Source organism: Passer domesticus, chromosome 2 (genome assembly GCF_036417665.1).
Source record: "Passer domesticus isolate bPasDom1 chromosome 2, bPasDom1.hap1, whole genome shotgun sequence".
Taxonomy (NCBI): domain Eukaryota; kingdom Metazoa; phylum Chordata; class Aves; order Passeriformes; family Passeridae; genus Passer; species Passer domesticus.
In genome coordinates, this window is record NC_087475.1 from 885,402 (window position 1) to 899,225 (window position 13,824).

General features: G+C 46.2%; 1 protein-coding gene across 4 annotated transcripts in view; it reads right to left on the bottom strand.

Annotated features, from left to right (window-relative positions):
* The window catches only part of ITSN1 (intersectin 1), a 106,641-nt gene that overhangs the window by 38,190 nt on the left and 54,627 nt on the right, over positions 1 to 13,824 (bottom strand). For all 4 annotated transcript variants that reach the window (XM_064405199.1, XM_064405192.1, XM_064405186.1 and 1 more), the window contains 5 exons: positions 13,435 to 13,522; positions 13,140 to 13,279; positions 6,417 to 6,541; positions 5,190 to 5,416; positions 3,902 to 4,023 (listed from right to left, as the gene is read on the bottom strand). In XM_064405199.1, coding sequence (XP_064261269.1) covers positions 3,902 to 4,023; positions 5,190 to 5,416; positions 6,417 to 6,541; positions 13,140 to 13,279; positions 13,435 to 13,522 — 702 coding nt within the window. The remainder of the gene's footprint in view (positions 1 to 3,901; positions 4,024 to 5,189; positions 5,417 to 6,416; positions 6,542 to 13,139; positions 13,280 to 13,434; positions 13,523 to 13,824) is intronic.

Sequence of the window (13,824 nt, forward strand, 5' to 3'; positions counted from 1 at the left end):
TGGAGCCTCCTCTGGGCTCTCTGCAGCAGCTCCAGCTCCTCCTGGGCTGGGACAGGGCTGGGGCAGCTCTCAGGTGGGCTCTCACCTGAGGGGCACAATCCCAACCCCAACCCCAACCCCAACCCCAATCCCAATCCCAATCCCAATCCCAATCCCAATCCCAATCCCAATCCCAATCCCAATCCCTTTCCTGACCCACACAGGGATCTGTGACCCCATTGGGGCTGGATAACCCACACAGGGATCACATCTGGTTTTGTAGTACTATATTGAATTTTTAAATAAATTCCTTTAAATGTTTTTTTTTAAGCTATTTTGTTTCAATTTAATTTAATTTTACACCTACCACCCACAAGTCCCACAACAATCCCAGATTTTTTTTTTCCAAAAGACAACCAGACTTTAAATGTACACCTGAATAGTGAATTACAGTGTGTGGGAGGTTGTTTTTATTTATTCAGCTGTGCTTTAGAACCACAGCTGACAGCTAATTAAGTCTGTGGATCACAAAGAAGATTGAATCCAACTCCAACAATCAATAACTAAGAAAACTGATGAGAATTCATTGTAGATTTTTCAGGGAAGAATGTCTGTTCCCACACAAAAGCTTGGTTGAGTTATAGCCAGGATGAAAATCAATCTCAACTTACAGTGGAAGGAATTTAAAGTACATTGAAAGGATGGGAGAATTAAAAAGTGGGAGAATTAAAAAGCCAGAGTAATTGTGGAATCCATGGCACAGGCTTTTCCCAGCAGCAGGGCAGAGCAGAGCCCTCCCCAGACTGGCAAAGCCTTTTCCTTCCTGGGGAAATCCTCCTCCTCCCTGGGCTTCACACTCTTGGGAAGATCATTCCCAGGCTCTGCTGAAGGCCCAGCTCCTGTGACAGAATGAGCTCTGCAAGATATTCCAGCCAGGATCAGATTCCAGCCCAGGAATTCCAACCAGCAATCCCAACCCAGGATCCCAGCCCAGGAATCCCAGTCCAGGACCCCAACCATGGATCCCAGCCCAGGAATTCCAGCCCAGGAATCCCAACCCAGGATCCTAGCTCAGGAATCCCAACCCAGGGATTTCAGCCCAGGATCCTAGCTCAGGATTCCAACCCAGGAATCCCAGCCCAAGAATCCCAGCCCAGGATTCCAACTCAGGAATTTCAACCCAGGGATCCCAACCCAGGAATTCCAGCCCAGGAATCCCAGCCCAGGAATTCCAGCCCAGGAATCCCAACCCAGGAATTCCAGCCCAGGAATTCCAGCCCAGGAATTCCCAGCCCAGGAATCCCAGCCCAGGAATACAATCCAGGAATTCCAGCCCAGGAATTCCAGCCCAAGAATTCCAACCCAGGAATTCCAGTCCAGGATCCCAACCCAGGAATCCCAGTCCAGGATCCCAACCCAGGAATCCCAGCCCAGGAATCCCAGTCCAGGAATCCCAGCCCAGCCCTGGGATCCAGCCCTGGGCTCTGCTGGCACCTCCTGCCCGCTGCCTTCCAGGACCACAGCTCCAAAACGGGTCAGGATTTGAGCTGCAGGGTGGGAGAGCTCCACTTGTGTGAGGACAGTCATCCAAGGAGCAGGGATTTGGTGGCACAGGAAGCTCCCAGCTGGAGCTCAGCTCCACTGCAGCTGCACTGATGCCACCAGGCAGCCTGAGCGTGCAATTTAGGAAGGACCCCTCAATTTAGGAAGGATATTGAGATGCTTGAGCGTGTCCAGAGGAGAGCAAGGAGGCTGGTGAGGGGCTTGGAAAACAAGCCCTATGAGGAACGTTTGAAAGAACTGGGGTTGTTTAGCCTGGAGAAGAGGAGGCTTAGAGGTGACCTTATTGCTCTCTACAACTTCCTGAAGGGAGGTTGTAGACAGGTGGGGGTCGGTCTCTTCCACCGGGCAGCAACTGACAGAACAAGGGGACACAGTCTCAAGCTATGTCAGGGAAGGTATAGGTTAGATATCAGGAAAAAATTTTCACTGAAAGAATAATAAAGCACTGGAATTGTCTTCCCAGGGAGGTGGTGGAATCACCATCACTGGATGTGTTTAAAAAAAGACTGGACATGGCACTTGGTGCTATAGTCTAGTTGAGATGTTAGGGCATAGGTTGGACTTGATCTTAGAGGTCTCTTCCAACCTCATTATTCTGTGATTCTGTGAAATTGCTGTTTCCAAGGCGAGGCAGCACGGGCACCTCTGGAAGCACAGGACAAACACAGCAGGAGCCAAAGGCAGCACCAACAGCAAACCCTGGCCCAGGGTGTCTGAAGTGCTTTTGGTAACGAGCTGGGCTGTGTTAATTGGACCCCTGGTGAGCTCAAACCCGAGGAAGTGCAGGGGAAGCAGCTCTGGGGGGTCAGTGGAGCCCTGAGGAGCTGCTGGCAGCACTCACCCACTCCCTTCTGGATGGAAAACAAGGCATGGGTGCAGCCCTGCCCACAGCAGCTGCCCTGTAACCCTTCCTGCAGGGCAGCACAGCCCCCAGGAACCTGCTGGGGTTCTGGAAAAAAAACTTCAATAAAGGCAACAGAGAGGAGGTGCCCTGCTGGGAATGAAGGGGTTAACACCGAGTCCATAAAAAACAGGTAACAAGAGTGAGATGGTCTCAAAGTCTCTAAAATATGTGTGGTGCTCCTTAGAATCACATACTTTGGGGGAAAATTTTATTTCTCTGCAAATCTCTCTTTTAAAATTATTTCAGTGCTCTTCAGAATTGTGTGTTTTGGGAAAAATGTTATTTCTCTGTAAATCTCTCTTTTAAAATTATTTCAGTGCTCTTCAGAATTGTGTATTTTGGGAAAAATGTTATTTCCCTGTAAATCTCTCTTTTAAAATTATTTCAGTGCTCTTCAGAATTGTGTATTTTGGGAAAAATGTTATTTCTCTGTAAATCTCTCTTTTAAAATTATTTCAGTGCTCTTTAGAATTGTGTATTTTGGGAAAAATGTTATTTCCCTGCAAATCTCTTTTCAAAAATGATTCCAGCACTCCTTAGAATCACACATTTAAGGGAAAATGTTATTTTCCCTGCAAGAACAGGGATAAATGTGTGCAGAACTGCCTAGAACCACATCTTTGGAGGAAAAATGTTATTTTCTCTGCAAATATCTATTTAAAAATGTGCAAAATTATTCTTTTTTTGGGATAATTGTTATTTTCCCAGCAAGTCTGCCTAACGGGGACCACTCTTGCCCACAGAATGACCTGTAAATGCAGGCCATTCCCTATTTTCCATGAAAACATGGCATCCCAGCATTTCCCAGCAGCCTCCAGAGTCTCCTCTCCAGCTTTCCAACCTGCTGTATCCTCCCTCAGTCCTCAGCAGTGACACCGAGCCAGGATTCACTTTGGATTTTCCAGAAGCCCATTCCAAGGTCACAAACACCCAATAGTTAAAAAGCCAAACCAACCCCAAAAGGTTCAATTTCCCAAACCAGTTTTTTTTTTTTTAAATAATGATAATTACAATTTAGAGGACTTTACAAAGTGTATTTTTGCAAAATCCACTCTTTACTAAACTGAGCTAAATGCAAAAGCTCTTAAAATCAATTTTGTTGGGTAGAACACTGTTGGGAATACTCTTCTCCCAGCGAACAATATTTAAGAATTCCCCCAGGAATTTTCATTCTGCATGTTAAGAACACACTAATGATTAATTACTATTAATAGCCACTTAATCCCTGCAGCCATTAACCAGGGAATTAAAACTCAGAGAGACAAAAGCAAGCCTTGCTTCAGAGTTTGACACAACCCACTGACCACATCCCTGAAAAACTGGAAATTATTCTCTACCAACACACCTGCAAGCAGATTTTGGGAATTGAAGTTTCATTTCTTGCCATATAAAATGTAAGGCAGCCATGGCAGAAGCTGGAGGCTTTTCCCAAGGAAGATCCCAAGCCCTGCTTACCATGACGATGTCTCCAGGCTGGATGGTGATCTCGTCGTGGCTTCTGGATTCAAAAGGATACAGAGCTCTATAATACACTATTTTTACATCCTCCTGAGCAGAAATGGTTAGAGGAGCTTTCTCTGAGCAAAGGAAACACACAGATACAGAGAGAAGAAATCAAACCACCTGATTTTTAACTTCATGGAAAATGGGGTGGAAATGGAGACAAGAATCACCAAACCTGCAGTCTGCAGAACAACCCTATCCCCTTTTTACACAAGGGAAATAGAAAAATTCATTATTTAAATACAATTTGCTTATTCTTTTCTTCTCTAAACAGGGAAAATCTTATATACACAAAATGGCCTGGGCTGGGAGGGACCTGAAAGCCCATCCAGTGCCAGCCCTGCCATGGCAGGGACACCTTCCCCTGTGCCAGGCTGCTCCAGCCCCAGTGCCCAGCCTGGCCTTGGGCACTACCAGGAACTGGAAATCCACAGCTCCTCTGGGCAGAATTTGGTTATCAAAGTGATGCAATCCTTTGGACAAATATTTAAACCAGTTTTACATTCCCAAACAGTTCTCGTGTGTATCCAAGGCACTTAAGAGGGAAGCAGAATTCTCACTACAGGCAAAAATCAGGATACAATGCACAGAAAAAGCTCTCAGCTGAAAGTGAATGTGGCGAGCAGAAAAGGGGCATTAAATCTTAGATTTCAGGTCATTGCTCCAGTGAACAAAGGGAGGCAGGAAAGGAAAAGGAAATTGTTCCCACTCTGAAAAATCCCAAGGCATGTATCCCACACAAAAAAACCTACAGCAATAGTTTTGTTGTCTTGCATCGAGGAGAGGAAGGGAAGGGAAGGGAAGGGAAGGGAAGGGGAGGGGAGGGGAGGGGAGGGGAGGGGAGGGGAGGGGAGGGGAGGAGAGGAGAGGAGAGGAGAGGAGAGGAGAGGAGAGGAGAGGAGAGGAGAGGAGAGGAGAGGAGAGGAGAGGAGAGGAGAGGAGAGGAGAGGAGAGGAGAGGAGAGGAGAGGAGAGGAGAGGAGAGGAGAGAAGAGAAGAGAAGAGAAGAGAAGAGAAGAGAAGAGAAGAGAAGAGAAGAGAAGAGAAGAGAAGAGAAGAGAAGAGAAGAGAAGAGAAGAGAAGAGAAGAGAAGAGAAGAGAAGAGAAGAGAAGAGAAGAGAAGAGAAGAGAAGAGAAGAGAAGAGAAGAGAAGAGAAGAGAAGAGAAGAGAAGAGAAGAGAAGAGAAGAGAAGAGAAGAGAACTGAGCTGTCCCAGAGCACTCCCTGCTGCTGGACCCTACCTGCGTTGGACCACGGAGCCTGGCCAGGCTTGCTGGGCTCCTGGTGGGGCTGGAAGAGTTTACTCAGCTTCTCCTGCATCTCCTGTTTCCCCTTATCCTCACTTTCCTTCTTCTTGGGTAGTTCTTCCCTTTTCTGCTTGTCATCTTCCTGGATTTTCTTTTGCCACTGTGGCTCCTCCTCTGGCTGTCCCCGCTCCAGGCGTGGTTTGTCCCGGTCCTGGATCCGCCTGGGGGACAATGGGGACAACAGAGCCACTCAGACCAAAGCCACCAAAGCTTTTGGGTCATCTCCAGCAAGAGTCCTCTGTAGAGCTTTTCCATGCCCTAACTTTATTTTGCATCTCCCAGCACCTCCTCACACCGGGAATGATTCCAGAAATCACAAACTCAGGGGATGGTTTGGGTGGGAAGGGACCTTGAAGATCCAACCCAAGCCAGGACTCCAAACAGGCAAATCAGAAAGAGAAAAGCAGGAATCAGAACACGTGGCAATCCTTATCCTCATGCTGAGGGGCAAGGAGGAGAAGTATTTCCAAGTTTTATACAGTGCTCCAGAGAATTATTTGGAATATTTCTCATTCCCAAAGGCCAGAGTTAGCAAGTCCTTCCCCTCCACCAAAGGACAGGACACCAAGAAATAAATAAATATTCTCTGCTGGAAACAATTTCTCCCAGTAAAGGCAGCTCTGAAGATCTGAAGGATGGCCAGTGTGCTCCAGTCTGTTCCATGGCCTATTCCACCCCTGGAATTCCTTCAGAATTAGAGGCAAACACCTGAGAAGCAGCTGCTCCTCACACGCTTGGTGTGCTGCAAAGAACACACCAAGGACAATGTGAATTCCTGACCAAAAACAGTGGGAGGAAAAAACCTAATTCATGGAATCCCAAATTCCTGGGGCTGGCACAGCCCTCCCAGCCCAGGCAGTGCCAGCTGTGCCCCATGGCCACCTTGTCCCCAGCCCAGAGCACTCAGTGCCACCTGCAGGGGACACCTGCAGGGATGGGCACTGCCAAGCTCCCTGGGCAGCCCCTGCCAAGGCCTGAGCACCCTTTCCATGGGCAAATTCCTGCTGCTGTCCAACCAATCCACTTGCCAAGCCTTAGAGGGTGGCACTAGAGGACACAAACCTCATCTGCATCCCTGGAAGTTTTGGGCAGACAGGAATGTTGCCCAGGAGATGCCAGGGGAGGTGTTACATTTAGGGCTCCACTAAAGCAGTTTGTTACCTCTGAGCTTCTTTCTGCTTTTCCAGCTCCACTGTCTTCCTTTCCTGTTCCTTCTGTTTCAACTTCTCAGCTTCCAAGCTCTTCTGTTTCTGAAGCTGCTGTTTGTTATGGATTTCTCTCAGCTCCTGGATTAAAAAAAGGCAAACAGGTGTAAAAATCCACTCTGTGAATGAGAACTGATGGCCCCAAAGATTTCCCTGTGAGGGGACAACACCTGGCAGTGGTTGGGGACCTCTCAAAGTCACACTCCTGCCAGATGCAGATATTTCAGGTTTATTCCTAGGGTCTATAAACCACCTACTGTTTCCCTATTTTCATCCATTAAAGGGTTAGGAAACCAGAAAACTTTTAAATGGGACTATGAAAAATGGACAAAACTTAATCTGAACAGTCACATCTGTTTTATTTTGTTTGTTGGTTTATGGAATCCATTTATTGAATTCCAGACACAAATCTGCCCTCTCAGCTCTCACAACAGCAACTCTTAATCAGTTTCATTTGCCAGTTAATGCTGATTTATACACAGGAGACTGAAATCCTTAAGGAATGTCTTTGGGATGAGTCATGGTACAGAGAGTATTCATTCATATATAAGTCAGCTTTTCTTCAATTGCCTGAAAAAATTAGAATATAAATAATAATACCATAATATTTTCCTCAAGATTTGTTCTCTGCATTAATACCTATTAACACAAATCCAACCTTTATCTGGAATTTCTTTGCACGACCTGGAATTTTGCATCTGAACTCCTCAGGATTACAGTAGAAAAAGGGAAAATTTACCTATGACCACTGAGGATTTTCACTGAAAATAGTTCACTTCAAAAATTGATATCTTATCGCGAAAATATGGTACAGGTAAAACTGAAACAGTTAATCCTGGAAGTATTTGGATGGTTTTTCACAAGTTCACAATCTACAGTCCACAGGAAGTTTTCATTCCTCATGCACTGACCCAAATGAGAAAATTGCATAAGAAACAAAAAAAGAAATGGAAGTGATTCAAACCCACTGGATACAGGGGTGCAAGCTTCAAAAGGGAAGCTGATCCTTGTGGCTCAGCTCTCAGTTTTATTTCATTACTGCTCCTCAGTTTTAAATTCAGTGAAAACTGAGCTCAGCATCATTAAAGAGACAATCAGTTCCCAGAGAAGTTGGAATTAGAGACATTTTAAGAATAATTTAAGTTTTCCACAGACATTTAACACACTATTCCCTCCCAGCTGGGTCAGTGTTCTGTGAAAGGATTTTTCTGTGACAGGACTGTGTGTTAAGAAAACCAAACCTATTTACAGTGCTGGCACTGGATGGAGCATTTTTGGAGAGGAAAAAATCCCATACACATCCCTTTTGGGTCAGCCAGGAGGAAACAAAGATGTGCTGGGCATCTCATGCAACACTGCTTTGCCAAGTGGGAGGATGGGGAGGAAGAGCCAGCATCTCCCACAGCTCTGCTGGAAACCAGCTGAAGAAAATTCTGCTAACACCTCAGCAGCCAGGACACTTCCAGCTGGGTGCTCAGCACACTCTACACCCATCCTGCACAGACACAGCTCCCAGCTGGACATTCCCCCCAAGGCTTTGCTCATTCCTGCACAAGGAATGCCTTGCCTAAAAAGCAGAGCAATTGTTAGCCTGGCATTTAAATCCAAACAGACCAACAAGGAGGATTTGAAGTGTTACAACAGCCACATTCATATTATTGGATAGGAATGACAGCATTTCAATATTCACTGTATACAGCCAAGTCAGTTGCTACAAAAATCTTCATGGTGGAAGTGGAGTTTTTTTGGCCCAGATTGTGCCTTTTTGACAGCAAAACTTGGGATGTTCAGGGATTAAAATCCAAGGTTTCCATCAGATCTTCTCCCCCTGAGACAAGCAGAGCATTTGATGCCAGTGGAAAGGACCCTGCAGTTCTGTGCTCCCTGAAGCTTTTCCAGAGCAACCTTTTCCTGCCCCATTCCCCAGCTCCCAAAGCCTCTGCTCTGGCCTTGGCAGACAATTCCTCCCTTCACCCCATCCTGGGAGTTTTTTGGGCAAAGGAAGGGAGCTGCCACCCCTCTCCTCCCAGGAATCACAGATGACAGTGATGTGTAGGGATACTTTCCATCCAAGTGTTTGCTTTTAAAAAAATCTGAAAATCATGACCAAAACTGGCAATTGACTTAAACTCCTGAAGTTCCAGATAAGCAAAAGACAAAAATAACTCACTAACACCGTGCCCAAGTTGCAATTCAAGGCACACTCCTCACACAGGCATAAGGATCAGATAAAAATCTAATGCTAAACTCTTCTGTGTGGTTTTGGTTTGGTGCTGGCACCCCTCAGCAAACACTGCACACTCATCTGCTTAGGGAAAGTGAAGCACATAACTGGAGGAGGCTCCTCACTCAGAGGGAGCTGGGTCCTGCCTGAGCAGGCCACGGAGACCTTTGGGAAGGAGTGTAAGTGCTGGATGCAGCCCAGGAGGAGAGCCAGGCACTGCAGCATTGCCTCTTCCACTGCCACTGACTGGAAGAAAGAAATGCTGAGATGTAAAGAGGGTTGGGAGCAGGAGTGCCCTGCTGACACTGACACACTGACAGCCACGGGACACACGGACAGCACTGGGACAGCTCAGCCCGCTGCTTTTGCCAGGCACTGGCAAAGGATTCTCAGCACAAGCACTTCACAAACATCAACTCAGTCCTTGTGTGCTTTTGGGCAGGAGCAGCAGCAAGAAATTCTGGATTCTTCCATGTTCTAGGATGGGCATTAGGGCCTTGGAGCTTGGAGGGTCAGTGTAGATCCAGGGACACTAGGGGGGGATTCTTTATCCTGAGGGTGGGCAGGGCTGGCACAGGGTGCCCAGAGCAGCTGGGGCTGCCCCTGGATCCCTGGCAGTGCCCAAGGCCAGGCTGGGCACTGGGGCTGGAGCAGCCTGGCACAAGGGAAGGTGTCCCTGCCATGGCAGGGCTGGGATGGGATGGATTTAAGGTCCTTCCAACCCAGCCCATCCCATGATCCTAACAGAAACAAGTGACCAGCTCCATTTCATTGATACCTGCATCAGTATCAATTATCAAATCTCTAGGCTGAGATTATTAAAGAGCACAGAGTTTCACTCCTTCAACAGTACGACACAAAGAAGTGGCCAAACTTTCAAACAATCTCAGTCACTTTAGAGCCAAATTCAGCCTAATCCACCAGATGTTTATCTTGTATCATAAAATGCCCCAAATCCCATTTGAAAGGATACCTGAGCAGCCAAACAAGCACCAGCAACCTCCTGAAACCAACTGGTTCTACCTCAAGATATCCAATACTACAATTCTAATGACCTGATTTGAAATATTAATGACATTTTGCAAGCATGAAAGCTGTTGGTGGAAATGCACCAAATTCCAGGAATATTTCCCACTCCAAAGGACTCATCAGAAGGAATTGAAATCAGTTGTTTTGGAGAGATGACAAAATATTCAGCAGAAAAAGTATTTATCTCCTTAATCACTTCTATGATATTAAGACACACAGCAAAGATGATGTAATTTAACACTTGCATGAAGTATTCACTTATTACAGAACATAAAAACATGGAGACAAATCCAGAGTATCCTGTAAACTGCTGTGGTTTGGAAAAGTTGCCTGGTAAACTAAATTACCTTGATTAAATCCAGTGTTTGTCATTTATTTGTTTGATAAAAATATATTTTTAAAAGGAAGATTTCCATCTTTCCCATCTTGACCTATTATCCCTTAATTTACAAGAAACCTTTATCATATTTGGAGCTCAGATGTGGTGGAATTCTTGAGACACAATATGAAAAATTTCCCATTTCACTGTGAGCATTATCCAGCTGCCTGGATAATGGATAATCACACAGATGGCACCACAGGACACACCCAGGAACTGAGAACTCCACAAGTTCTTCTGCTATTTAGGGAAATTATTCATTTAGCATTATTTACAAGCCAATTTCTACCTACTGTCAATATCAGTCACTTTTCCAGTGGCGGCTCCTAAAAGTTGTCACAGATTTTTGATTATTTTAGGTAATTGTATGTGAGAATTATGGGAGTTCATAAGGACCTGGCTTGGAGTGATGTGATCAGCTAAGTGTGTTCTCTGTGGGTGGAGAACTCCCACCTCACACAAATCCCAGTAAATCCAGGACTCCAGGAAAGCCTTCACTGGCCTGGGGCACAAAATTCCAGGGTGCTGGCACTGCCCAGGGAATGGGCACGGCCCCGAGGCTGCCAGAGCTCCAGGAGCCTTTGGCCAGCGCTGCCAGGGGTGCCCAGGCTGGGCTTGGGGGTGGCACTGGGGGATCCCTGGGGGTCCCTTCAGCTCAGGATATTCCATGGTTCCATGAAGAACAACAGCCATGGAGTCATTGCTGCACTCAGCAGCTTCTGAGTGGTTTCTCTACCCCTTCCATGCTGAGCCCACAAAAATCCATGTGCCTTTTTATGTTTTTAAATTCAGTTATAAAATCCTCCAGGCCCCCCAAAATATGTCTTGCTCATCTTGAGAAACTACAAAAGGGAGAAGTCTCTGAATTACTGCTCAGTTTTCACAGTACAGCTGGGGCTGGAGCGTGTCCAGGGCAGGGAACAGAGCTGGGAAGGGGCTGGAGAATTGCTGAGGAGCTGGGAAGGGGCTGGAGAATTGCTGAGGAGCTGGGAAGGGGCTGGAGAATTGCTGAGGAGCTGGGAAGGGGCTGGAGAATTGCTGAGGAGCTGGGAAGGGGCTGGAGAATTGCTGAGGAGCTGGGAAGGGGCTGAGGCTGGAGCCAAGGAGGCTCAGGGGCCCTTGTGGCTCTGCACAAGTCCCTGGCAGGAGGGGACAGCCGGGGGGGTCGGGCTCTGCTCCAGGGAACAGGGACAGGAGCAGAGGGAACGGCCTCAGGCTGGGCCAGGGCAGGCTCAGCTGGGCCAGCAGCAGGAATTTGCCCATGGAAAGGGTGCTCAGGCCTTGGCAGGGGCTGCCCAGGGAGCTTGGCAGTGCCCATCCCTGCAGGTGGCCCCTGCAGGTGTCTGGATGTGGCCCCTGGGGACAGGGTTTGGGGTGATGCTGGGGTGGCACTGGGTGATCCTGAAGGTCCCTTCCCACCCTGACAATTCTGGGATTCTGTCACTGCTCCTCCTCTGCTCAGCAAGGCAGAAATCCCCACAGGGAGCTGCTCCTGATCTGCTCCTGCTGGCAGTGAGTCCCACAATCTCCTCAGGCCAGAAACTTTCTGCTCTTCCCAAAGAAATGTCTCCACAACTCCTTGTCAATTGATTGAAATAAACTTTCCTGTTAAACTGCAAAATCATTTACCTTTAGTCAAGGCATTTCTGGATTCCTGGAACATGCTGATAAATCTGTGCTTAATGGGAAACTTACATTTTTAATTACCATCAGCTTGTTACCTGGGAAGTGCAATCCTTCAATATTTAAAAGATGGAGTTTTGAGTGACTGGTTTGTTGATTTTGGGTGGTTTTTTTTTGCTGGTGTCACAATACCAAGACTGTTCACCCCTTTCCCATTTATGTTTAGGTAATTTATAATCAAACCAAACACAAGCACTAATTTAAGAATTAATATCCTTTAGTCCAATTTATCACTTTTAAAGGACTCCATCGAAAAAAAAAATACCCAAGAAGCACAAGATGATAAGATGTATCCAAAAATCACATATGAAGAAAAACTAAGTGAGGTTTAAACCTCAAGGACTAATTAAGCGAGGATTAGACTATTCTATTTTCTTTTAAATATAAATTGTGCCCATTTTGTTTGCTCTGTCTGCCTCAGCAGAGATTCTCCCCTTCCATCCTCCCTGTCTCAGACAGGGAGAGTCATCTTCAAATGAACCTTAAAACAGGGGCTCACTTTTAATTTTTCCTATAATTATTAACGACTCAAATTGAATCAAGCTATTTGTTGCTTAATTTCAACCCCACCTTCCATCCTAAATTATTTGATTTAATCCCAGTTGATCAACTTTCATAACAACTCCATTAATGTCTCTGTCACAGTGATTTTCCTGCTGAATACTTGCAGCACAATTTGTGCCACCTTGCAGGAAATTGAGCATTTTTGGTCAGCTTTCAGGAGAACCCACCAGTGGAATTAGCAGATAAAGTGCCTGAACACTGGGATATTTTATGAAAAAATGAATGCTATTAAACAGTTTGTAACTACAGATTGATTTCCACCTTCTCTCTGCAGAACCCTGACATGGCCAATGCATAAATACACAAAAACAAATCACAGTTTTAACAAAGACTGAGCAGTAAAGCATGAAACCACAAACCACAGGCAGCTGCACTCAGGGACAAGCAGGAGCACACAGACAGCAGATAACAGTTCTGGGTGGCAGCAGAAAATCAAGTCTCTTTTATTCAAGATTTCAATTTGAACTCCTGATTCCAGCAGATTTGCTGACCTTGTCCTGCCCTTCCTGGGTGAAAAGCACAGAAATTGGTAATTTCATTTTTGCAATCACAGACTCGGAATCAGGGCTCAAATCTCCTCCTGAAGAGACTCTGCAGATTAAATTGAGTCAAACCCTGAGTTTGAAAGCTGTGCAGCATTTTCTTCAATAAAATAAAAATTAAATCAAATCCTCAACAGACAGATTGAGAATGCTCCCCAAACTGACATTCTTAATCATTTCAGTTCATTTTTCCCCCCATAATCAGGTTAGAAAAGAATTAACTGAACATTCAGGAAGGCTTAAGGAGCCCTGGGTTACCTTCAGCTGATTATTGAAAATATCAATTTCCTGCAGTTTAGATCTGGTTTCTTTCTCCACCTCATCCAGCTGGTCCCGGAGCTGCTGCCGTGCCAGTTCCTTGGCTTCCAAGGCTCTTTTGATGGTGAGGAGGGAATCCCCTGGTTTGGAACACATTGTCAAGTCAGTGTTTTCTTCTGTGGAACAGTTTAGGTCATAGAAAGCAACATTTTCCCATCTGCATCTTCAACACACAAAGAGCAATTCCAGGGGACACTACAGTGAGGGAACGTGTCCTGCCCCAAAATCTACTCACTGTGCAAACTGTTTTGCTGGACCTGCTTGAGCTGATCATTGAGCAGCTGCTTCTCTGGAATCAGCCTGCCCAGCATCTGCTGGGACTCCTGGAGCACAGGGAAAACAAGAACAGAAGCAAAGGTGAGTGAGGCATAACTGCACCACCACACCTCTCCTCTTCATTTCTGCTTGGCTTTTCCCTCACTGAATGCTGTGTTATTGCTTGCTTCCCTCCCCTGTGTCACTGATCTTATCCAAGCCCTGTTTGTGTGGCATTCCCACAGATCCCAGACATTCTCTGCCAGTCCAGGAGAGTGGATGCATGGAATTGATCTGATTCTCACTGAATATTGAACCTGGCTTGGAATTACCCAGAACTGAGGGCAGGGAGACAAGGCTAAATTTGAGG